The following is a 10960-nucleotide window of genomic DNA, read 5'->3' as shown; positions in this document are numbered from 1 at the left end:
CTTGCCTTGCAACTGCCAAATGCAGTACACACAAATACTAGTCTGTTTTCTAATCATTTTCTCTAGAGTCACAAGTTTGTTAGGTAAATATCTGCCTCAAGTTATCCATGTTGGCCATTGCATAACATGGATCATCATTTATCTAGCCTATGATTTCACCGCCATCACAACTTCACACCTGACCACTATTACAATGCCACTATTTTAGTTTTTATTGTAGTAATACCTTACTTCCAGGCTTCAACTTCTGTATCTTCAGAAACACTCTTACCTATGGCAGCATAGTAGATTTGATTAATCTATTTTTAAATGAAGATGAGCCCTCTTGAAAATTAGATTTGCAAAACTAAATATGCTCATTTATACATTAGAATCTCTAATAATCTCATGCTAATATCCTACTGTTTAATACATGTGTATTCACTCTCTTTCCAAGGTTAGATTTTTGAGCAGTCTTTTATCTTTAATAGTAGCCCCCAAATTATTTAGGATGACTTGAAGAATAAAAGGTCTTGTTGGCTTGGGTACTCAATCAGCTATACTATTTTGGCACATATAAGACTGTGGAATTTATTCCTGGAATAATAGGGTCTTTCAATGTTTTGTCTGGGAAACCCTTGACCTTGAGTGTAGTGCTACCTCACTCCCAGCATGTTGTGTTGAATGACAACTCCAGCACACGGTTGAAACTCTCACAGTGGGTGATAGCCTGAATCAAAATGGTGCAGAGCAGGTTAGTGGAGGACTTTCACTGTAGTCAGCTAGGTGTTCATTGTGTATTCATTACCATGTATGATCAGTTACCACTTGACATCCTGATAATATCCTGGTGTATAAGTGTGGTGTTTCATTTTTTTGTTTGTTTGTTTGTTTTGTGGTGGTGGTGGTGGTGGTGGTGAGGATAGTGTAGAAAACTTTATGACCACCGGATGTAAAGGCAATATTGTAGTATTGCTTCCCTCCATAAGTACAGGACCATTTCATTCCTCTCCGAAACCCAGGGAAACAGGGCAGACTTAGTGGGATAAATTAGTTACTCTTAGTTCAAAGTTATTGGCTTGTTCCTTCCTTCAAGAGATCTGATATGTAATTGAGAGATCCTTCTGAATGAAGAAGAAATCATTAATAAAAGGGAGTCCCTTAACACATTTTATTTAGTCTATGTTTGAAGATTTATTGTGTGTTTTGCTTTGGAAGGATGAATGATTTAGGCAAAGCTGAAAACATTGTCCTTGATTTCATAGAACTGGCTACCTTTACTTTGTACATGGAAAGCCATATTTGGTGAGACCTTGAGACTATAAAATGTTAGCATCATTAGTCTGGTCCAAATGGGTTTGCTAGAGAATTTGAGTCTTTATTTGTACAGAAAATACACAGATATAATTTAATTGTATAGTTGGATATATATATATATATATATATATATATATATATATATATTTGGAGAAGGAGGTTGGCAAAGTTTATTTGTGAGTTGCTAAAATTACTCCAGAACTGAGAAGTCCTTAGAGAACAATTCTAAAACATGTTAAGCCAGTGTAAGTTGTACTAAACACAAGGAGATGAGAAATGAGAAAGCAATAGCTCCTGACAGGATGATCTGAAAACATAATTTTGTAGAAGTTAAAATTTCTAAGAAAGGTACAGAGAAGACCACAGACAAGGAGAGGAACAATGTGGATAAGAAGCCCATGACCATAGAATTTTGAGTAGTGTTTGCCTTCTAATGAACTCTAGTACAACCTATTCTGTGTTTTCTTCTGTTAAAATGGATGGAGGTGTTATTTAAACATGTTGTGATAGAGGAAGATGACTTTGCTCTGTAGAGTGCATCTTGATTTTTGAAAAGAGAGCATACATCTGGTCTTTTTTTTCACATTTTATTATTATTGCTATCATTTTACGATACAGTTCCATATTCCCCTATCCCCTCCCCAATTCCCTCCCACCCCTAGTTCCTTTATATCATTATTAACATATAGTTCTTCATACTCAGTCATATGTTCATCATTGTGGGCATGGACAATGGCAGAGAGTCCAGAATCCTATTGTCAAAATATAATATAAACAGTTTCAATGTAAGTCCATCTTTGTCTAGAAACAGAGATGCCGACCACACTGCATCCTCACATCTGGTTGTTAGTCTCAATTACATAACTACTGTACATTCCCTTAAATGAAAAGTCATGATACAAAATCAACAATAGAAAGAAAAGTAGAAATTTTATATCACATGGGTTTTGTTGTTTTCTGTTGGTTTCATCTCTGCATACATCTGATCTTAATGGAGGTTTTGTAAAAAGTTAGTTACATTTTTCTGGTGGGGTGGGGAGGAGGTAGTAGTTGAGTATCCTAGGGCATGGTTTTGGATATATAGCTTGTACTTAATAAATGTTTACCAACCTAAACTGAACCGAGACAAATGAACTGTGTGCAGACCATTTAAAATTATAAGCAAGAGCATCTAATTTGCTAATTCAATTTAGTTGAAAATATTCTTGAGCAGAGATAGAGAGGGTAATGGCCATTGATATGCCTGAATAATGATTATTTGCTAAGTCTTAGTGGGAGAGTAATTGTGGGTTTGAAAAAAGTTAGTGCATGGAGACTATAAAGCTTCCTGGGGAAAGAGCTCCCAAGTTTCTCACTGGTGTCATTCATTTCTCTGGTTTTTATTTTTTTTTGTAAAATGCATCTAAAAATAAGTCTCTAGTTTAATACCAAGGCTCCTGTAAGGATGACATATCTGCCATTTAAATCATGGTTCACATTGCATGACTAGAAAGTAGAGCATATGGTGTGTGACAATTGGTGGAAGAACACAAAAGATCATGACAATAATTTGTGACTTGGTTCATTCATGTAGTGAATTAGTAAAAAATTTTGCTACTATTTAGTGCAATGCGGGGGGAGTCGGGGTAAGAGGAAAGGAAGATAGGGTCATTTTTCCGTCATCCCCTTCTAAGATCCTCCTTTGCTTCCCCTTCAGGAAGTGGACTAGAAAAAAAAAAGTCTGCATTCATTAACCACAACTTAAAGACAGTAAGCAGGTCAATTGAAATGAGGACAGTGATTGCTATAAAACCAACAGGTACTGTCATTGACACTCACAGACACACAGACACATGCACCAAGAGAGCTCTCTGCATCAGGCAAGCAACCAGAGTGAAATGACAGTGAAGATGCCGAAGGACACAGCCCTGGTGAGTAGTTCAATTTTGATTTCAAGCCAGTCACCTAGGATTTCAGAAGAGCATTTTTCTAAAGAATTGGCTTGACTTGGATCTTGTGGGGAAAAGTATGATAAGAAAAATTATAATGAGGCACAAGACACAGCTTCTTGTCTGGTGGTTAGGGCTGGTGCTATTAGCAGGTGCAGGTCTGGGGATCTCAGGCACTTGGCATGGCCACCCATTAGAAAGATAGATAGACCTAAAACTCTTACCTCGTGTTATGAGCCTGGCTTACTCTTTAGGGGATAGTATGCAAGACATGAAATTTAAAGGGGCTTACATTTCATAAAAGATAAATGACATACAGGAATGGAAATGCTTTTGTATTGATTTGTTACTTTACAGAACTTAGAAAATGAAATGAAGTATAATATTTAAAATGAAGTACAATATTTAGAATACAGGCTTAGGAATCAGACAAACCTGGCTTCCCTACTTGCTCAGTTTGGGTTTCTCTGCCTCAATTGTATGATGGGAATAATAATGGAATCTTCCTCATGGCATTTTTCACAGATTCATAGTAGTACATATCGCAATTAGTACAGGTGCAAATGCTCAGATGAACTTTTAGCTGGGCTCACATCAGAACAAGATGCAACTGGAGACCAAGAAGGTGGTCATCCTGTTGCTATGCACCCCTGTTGCTATGCACCCCTTCAGCTGATACCTTCCCTTGCCTCTGTTTCCTGTTGTGCTAAATGAAAGCAATGCCTGTACATCTGCCTTATATTGGTATATGAAAATTCAAGTCTATCAAATGCTATGAGCTTTTCTAAAACACTACTCAGATGATTTAAAAAAAAAGATTTATTTTTCTTTCTATTGGAAAGTCAGATTTACAGAGAGGAGAGACAAAGATCTTTCATCTGCTGGTTCACTCCCCAACTGGCCAAAATGGCCTCAGCTGAGCTGATCTGAAGTCAGGAGACAGGAGCTTCTTTTGGGTCTCCCAAGCAGGTGCCAGGTCCCAAGACCTTGGGTTGTCCTCGGCTGCTTTTCCAAGCCACAAGCAGGGAACAGGGTGGGAAGTGGGGTAGCCGGGATTAGAACAGGTTCCCATATGGATCCCAGGTGCATACAAGGTGAAGATTTTAGCCACTAGGCTACTGTGCAGGGCCCATATTCAGATGATTACTAAAAGCAAGAACTTTTCAGTACAGTCCCTGCCATGTATTGCATAACCACTTTTGTTAGCCATTTCAGACCCAAGGCTTCATGGAGCAGACTAGAGGATGTGTAGACAAATCTTATTTCCTGATAAAGGGCCATGTGACCAACATGCAATTCTGATTGAGCTGCCACCTCAGTTCAAACATTTGACAGCTTTCATGAGACAAAGCTAAATTAATGCTGTTAAACATATTCACCTTGAATGAATATAGCACTGACCAGGACACCTAGATGGACCAGTCATCTGGGACAATGGCACTAATAGGCTGATGAGCCCAATCAACTTATTGATTGCATTTAATTTGGATAATTACTGCTAGTTCTGCCTACCCCTTAAGGAAGAGAATCCAGTGTTTATAGAGATGTATATGTGTTTTCTAAAATACTCTCATAATGAATCTGATTTCACTATGATTTCAACCACGAATTCATAATGAGGTGATTTCAAAGGGCTTGTAGAAAAATGAAGTGAAAATATATTTATTTTGCTGCAAACATGTTTGTAATTCAGATAGCTTTTTCATAATTTAAATTTTCCATGATTTTTTGACCAAAATTAAAAAACTCTGTCCTTTACATACTCTATAATATCAACTCCTACAAGACCCGACCCATGTAGTTATTTTGAAAAATTGTGCACCAAAATGAACATCTTTTAATTCAGTTTTCCATGAACCTTTTGAAGTACCTTCATATAAACATACTGGCCTATTAAAAGCATGACATAATTTTTACTAAGTTATATAACTCTAATATAAGTTACTTTAAAATTTCAAAAGTGAAAGTTAAAAATGATCCAATGAATATCACACAAAAAGAAGGGTTGACTTCAGAAAACCAAGCAAGCTATCTAGGGGCCCTCTTATCTCAGTTGTTTAGGTTGTGTGATGGTAAATCTCATGTCTGTCTCATCTCATATGGTTAACTTCATAATTGCCACCTGTATTGAATAGTTGACACATGTTGCCACGGCTTTTTATGTTCTCTATGGAAAATCTCATGGAATTGTCACATTTTCTGGTGGAGGAAACTGAATCACAGCTTCTAAGAATCCTCAACACACCATGGACATGTGCCTCTGCAGCCTGTGCCCTGAGCCATGCTACTATAGAGGAGAAACATTAGTTGTGGGATAAATCAAAGAATGATGATGCAGCTGAAAGTAGATGACTGCTGATTATCTGAAGGCCAATCAGTTTCATCTGGTTTATCTAGGCCAATCTTGTTTTCAATCTCTTATTTGTATCAGCTGCTAAATTTAAGAAGTGATATCATGACTTTTTGTTTACTCTGATCATTCCTTGTTACTAAGATCTACACTATATAAAAAGAAGACAGCCTTTTAAACCAGTTTGTCTAATCAAAGATGTGAACCTGAACAACATTGTTCCCAGAGTGTCAGCTCTTGTTCTGTATCATCAAGAGCTTTGTTCATATGCAGGGAGCGTCAGTAGCGTCAGTAGTGATGGTGTGGAGTGAGCAAGGCTTGATCAAGACTGAAGGAAAGCAGTCAGGTTTCTGTCTCATCTTTTAGTTAGGTCTTCACAGAGCACTTTCATTCTTTGTGCATTCCTGAAACACCAGACAAACTGATGCCTTGATGTAAGTACTACACACACACACACACACACACACACACACACACACACATACACACGTCTGTATGTATTTCCCCTCAGTGTTGTGATGTAAAAAGCTAAGCTGCCACTTGCAATGCCAGCATCCCATATGTGTCGCTGTCCCGCAGCGATGGACTTGGTGCACGGAGCCGATAATAACACGCGTGGACCCTGACTGATGGTCAAAGCCGAAGTTTATTAGGGGCATCAGACTTTATACACTGAGAGTCCGTACTGTTTCCCTCTCTTGATTGGAATTCCTTTTTTTTTGTATATTACCCTAGGTGATCTCATTTACATGCTGTTTATACCAAAGGTAGCCATTTGGTTGTTGTCATGCAAATACTGTCCAATGAACTGCAAACCTGTGCTCGCTGACCTTCCAGGCTCACAATGTCCTCCTACACATATGGCAGCTAGTTTGAGTTCTGGCTGCTCTACATCCAATACAGGTCTCAGATAATGCCCCTGGGAAAGCAGCAGAAGATGGCCCAAGTCCTTGGGTGCATACACCCATGTGGGAGATGTGGCTAAAGTCCTGGTTCCTGGTTTTGGCCTGACCCAGCCCTTCTCTGACCTGACCGTGTGACCACTGGGGGAATGAATTAGCAGGTGGAAGTTCCTTGTCACTCCCTCTCTTTGTAACTCTTTCAAAGGAAAAAAACAAAAACAAAAACAAAAACAAAACAAAGATCTTTAAATTGTTTTTCCAGAGCTTAGAGAAATAGTTTCCATATTTGTTGTGCATCATTAGTGCCCCTGCTTCTTTCAATTACTACAGATAATTAGAATTTTGCTATAGTTGGTTTTGCATGTTTTCCTTAATGCATTCAACTTAACTATATTGTTCAATTTAACTGTATTCTTTTGCTCATTCACTCACTAACACATTCATTCAGAAAGTATTTGTGGAATACTTGCACTTTGCATGTTCTCCCATAAGAACTTGGAATCTAATGGGTATAGATCTGACTTAAACTCAAAAAATACATTTTCAGACAATGTTTAAGGGAAATAATCAAACTTCTGATTGAACAACTTTAGGGAAGTCTTTTTATTTTTTAAAGATTTGTTTATTTTGGTTGGAAAACCAGATATACAGAGAGGAGGAGACTTAGAGAGGAAGATCTTCTGTCCGCTGATTCATTCCCCAAGCAGCTGCAATGGCCGGAGCTGTGCTGATCTGAAGTCAGGAGCTCAGAGCTTCTTCTGGGTCTCCCATGCAGGTGCAGGGTCTTAAGGCTTCGGGCCGTCCTCGACTGCTTTCCCAAGCCACAAGCAGGGAACTGGATAGAAAGTGGGACAGCCGGCACAGAACCAGTGACCATATGGGATCCTGGCGCGTGTAAGACAAAGACTTCAGCTGCTAGACTATGGCGCTGGGCCCAAGAAAGTTTCTTAGAGGAAATCACATCTGAGTAACCCTTAATGGAAGGGTAGAATTTAGACAGACAAAGGTAGGGCAGTGTATTTTAAATGGAGGGATAGCTGTAAGGCTGGTTGTTAAGGAAGATTTTTGTGGACTATGACAAGAGCTTTCATTTATTAAATTTCTGTTTTAGAAATTTAATATTTTAATAGAAATTTACATCTTTAGAAAGGAATGGTTCTTCACATAGAACAACTCATCTAATGTTGTTATGTTTGTTATAAGGTGTTATTCTTCAGTTAAAGAAAGGAAACCAGCAAGGAATGCAGGGCAAGTCCTAGACCCTGACATCTCTCTGTCCTCTTGGAGCAGAAGATGTTTTTGGGGACGTCTTCTGTGCTCTTACACTATGGAGGGCTTCAATCATCAGAGTAATATTTTTAGTTTTCAGTTTAGCACCCTGACATCCTCAGGTATCACTATTTTCACTTGTGGGTGAGGACCTGGGGGCTGGAGAGAAACCCCAATCCTATCCAAGAACCAGAAGTTTTTGGCTTAGCAAGAATGAGACTCTTATCCCCAAGTGGCTCCTGTCTCTAACCAGCTGCAATGTCTTGTCTTCTGTTTTCCAGGTCAAATCTCTTCTGCTCTTGATGTTGGGGTTCACTCTCCTGAGGGAGGGGGCAGCTTGGAAAAAGCCCAAAGCAGGAGATGGCACCCTTCTAAAACTGGGGAATTGTCCCCCTCTGGAAAACAATAGTGTGAGGGTTGACATTCGTATCCTCAGTCAAAAACAGGGAGTTCCCATCACACATGACTTCCAGAATCGCTCCATCTCCCCATGGGATTACAAGTAAGTGCAAGAATAATTGATTTTCAAAGTATTTCAAAAGAATATGTTAATCTATTTCACAGAGTAGAAAATTTAGAGTAAACAGAAATCCCAATTGTTCCTGAGGGCACACATTTTCCTGGCTGTTTTAGGCTAGGTCCACCTAGGCGGGTGACAATGCTAAGATTTTATTTCCACATTTTCTACTCTCTTCCCTGCTTCACACACGTCTGGGTAGAAAATTGCACTTTCTGTGATGAAAGCAGATGGGGAAGAGGGAGGAGTCAGAGGACGGGTTCTATAAAGCATCCCGCAAGATGCTCTCTTCATGAAGGTAAGCACGAATCTGGGAAGTCTAGGAGTAGGGAGAGCCATCAAATCAGACATTTTCCTCCAAGGAATAAGGGTTGAGGATGCAGCGGAAAAGAAAGGCTAAACCGGGAAGTGGATATTGGGTAGGGATTTTCAGGATGGAGTCTCGTAATTTTGTCTTAAGGTAGAGGCTCTTGGCACACCAAGCAGCACTTACCTTCTTTAAATGTAAGCATAATTAGAGGTGCTCCTGGGATTACTGTACAGCTTCCCCCGCAAGGGAAGTGTGAATAGTGGCAAGCTGGCTGGATTGATTTTGATGTCTTTGTGCCTCTGGGTGGAAAGCTATTGAGAAAGAAGTTTAATTTTTATTTATTTGTGGCAGTGGGAAAGGAAAAGGGAGAAGAATAGAGTCAGAGGCCAGGAACTCCATTTAATTCTCCCATTTGAATGGCAGGGACCCAGGTCCTTGATCCACCACCTGCTGTCTCCGAGGGTGGACACTAGCAGGAAGTTGGAGAGAAGTGGAGGAGCCAGGACTCAATCCACAACTCAATGATGATACGGGTTTGTGGAGTCCCAAGTGGTGGGACTCTGCATTCAACATCCTCCTTGAGAAAGCGAGAGAAGGCACTGATTGATGTACAGGTCTCAGGGTCATTAGTTTTCCTTTCCAAGTAGCAATCTTAGCAATCATATGGATTGTGTATTGGGAGAGCCAATTAGTGGGAGAGCCATTAGTGATATCTGATCTCTGGTGAAGGATGAACAATAACTATAATAATAACAATAATAACTATAATAACTATAATATATATAATAACAATAACTATAATAATAACAATGCAAATAAACATAAGCTAAAAAATCTAACATCAATAGAACGTTTAGCTAACACAGTGGGTCATTAATGTGCATTTGGATCACCACGTGTTCTCAACCATTCCGTGAGGCAAATGGTATCTGAGAGTCCACACTTCATAGCTGAGGAAACTCAGAGAGTTTAGCAAATGCCAGAGGGCTGTGTATGAGTCCAAAAGTGTCTGGCTCAAATCCTGAGACACAGTCTGTGTTACCCTGAATACACCTACCTGTCTGCCTGTCAGGCTGTGTCCAGTGCGGCAGGTTCCCTTCCTTTGTTGGTGGTCTTCAGCTGGCCTCACCCTTCTGCCTTGACTTGCTCCTGCAGCATCACCCGGGACCCCCACCGCTTCCCCTCGGAGATCGCAGAGGCCCGCTGCAGGTACTCAGGCTGCATCAATGCCCAGGGGGAGGAAGACAACTCCATGAACTCCGTGCCCATCCAGCAAGAGTTCCTTGTCCTCCGGAGGGAGCCCCAGGGCTGCTCTCATTCCTTCCGGCTGGAGAAGGTGTGGGTGACAGTTGGATGCACCTGTGTCACTCCCATCGTCCGCTATGCATCCTGAGAGCTGCCACCAATTCAGCTGGAGACATGGTGGGAGTGCACAACTCATTTCAGTTTCTGACGATGAGTCTTGTTCAATACCCAACGCCTCCCATCCCCAACACTTCCTAGGACTTCCAATTAGACCCAAATGAAATTCTGAGTTCTGTATTAGTTATGGATTATTGCTTGGGGTGTTTCAGAATTAGTTCATAGGCCCAAGAAATTCTTACATCCCAACCCCTGAAAATAGATGGTTCTTGATCCATTCACTCAATGAACGCAGTTGTATGATGACCGCCTTCTAGTCACCCAATCCCCCAAACTCAGCGTCAGTCTCCATGAGCTCTCCTGGTACTACTGACATGCTTCATGTCCATGAAAATCAGAAAATACAGTCAAAGTGTATGTCTGTATTGAGGGTCTGTGCAGGGTAGGTTGGGATGGCAAGGATAGGGATTTAGCACATAGGTCCACTAAGCACTTGTTAAATATAAAGGGTGATCAGAAGTACTAGACACTTATATACAAGTGGAAATTGTCATTGTATTTATGACCTAAAGATTATATAAAATATCAGAATATAAATTAATATATCCAGCACTAACATAATAAAATATTAAATAATTACAAATACTTTGGATGTGTTTCTGAATTCATAGGTTTTATGGCCCTAAAGATGTTGATATTTTGTGTACCTGTCTTTTGTTTCTCATATTTCATATTTTCTCAATAGAAATCTAATGTCAGAGTTGTTTTATCACAAATAGCGCTTGAGGGTCGTTTTTAAAGAAAGTAAAAAAAAAAAATGGTGCAAATAAAACTCAGGTTTCCCAGGTTCCCTGGTAACCCTCCACTGCTTCATCAACCTGCCTGTATTATTTACAGAGCAAACATTTATGGGAATAGTGTGAGCCATAGCAGATACAAACAAAGGTAAAAAAAATGTACTTGGAAGGCTCCCACATGGCTATCAGCGACCCATGGTGCCCCTCACGAATACTGGCTGGAGTGGAC

The 10960-nt window shown here is 40.0% G+C and overlaps 1 protein-coding gene across 1 annotated transcript; it reads left to right on the top strand.

Moving 5' to 3' along the window:
• The first annotated feature begins 3128 nt into the window (after positions 1-3128).
• Positions 3129-9965, top strand: IL17F (interleukin 17F). Its single transcript, XM_040983125.1, has 3 exons — positions 3129-3206; positions 8027-8247; positions 9728-9965. Exons 1-3 carry the CDS (start codon positions 3129-3131, stop codon positions 9963-9965), a joined length of 537 nt encoding a protein of 178 aa, XP_040839059.1.
• Positions 9966-10960: the final 995 nt, after the last annotated feature.

Source organism: Ochotona curzoniae, unplaced genomic scaffold, assembly GCF_017591425.1.
Source record: "Ochotona curzoniae isolate NIBS_2020 unplaced genomic scaffold, NIBS_Ocur_1.0 contig_3819, whole genome shotgun sequence".
NCBI classification, from domain to species: domain Eukaryota; kingdom Metazoa; phylum Chordata; class Mammalia; order Lagomorpha; family Ochotonidae; genus Ochotona; species Ochotona curzoniae.
The sequence above is the reverse complement of the archived record's forward strand: the minus strand, read 5'-3'. Positions and strand labels throughout refer to the sequence as shown.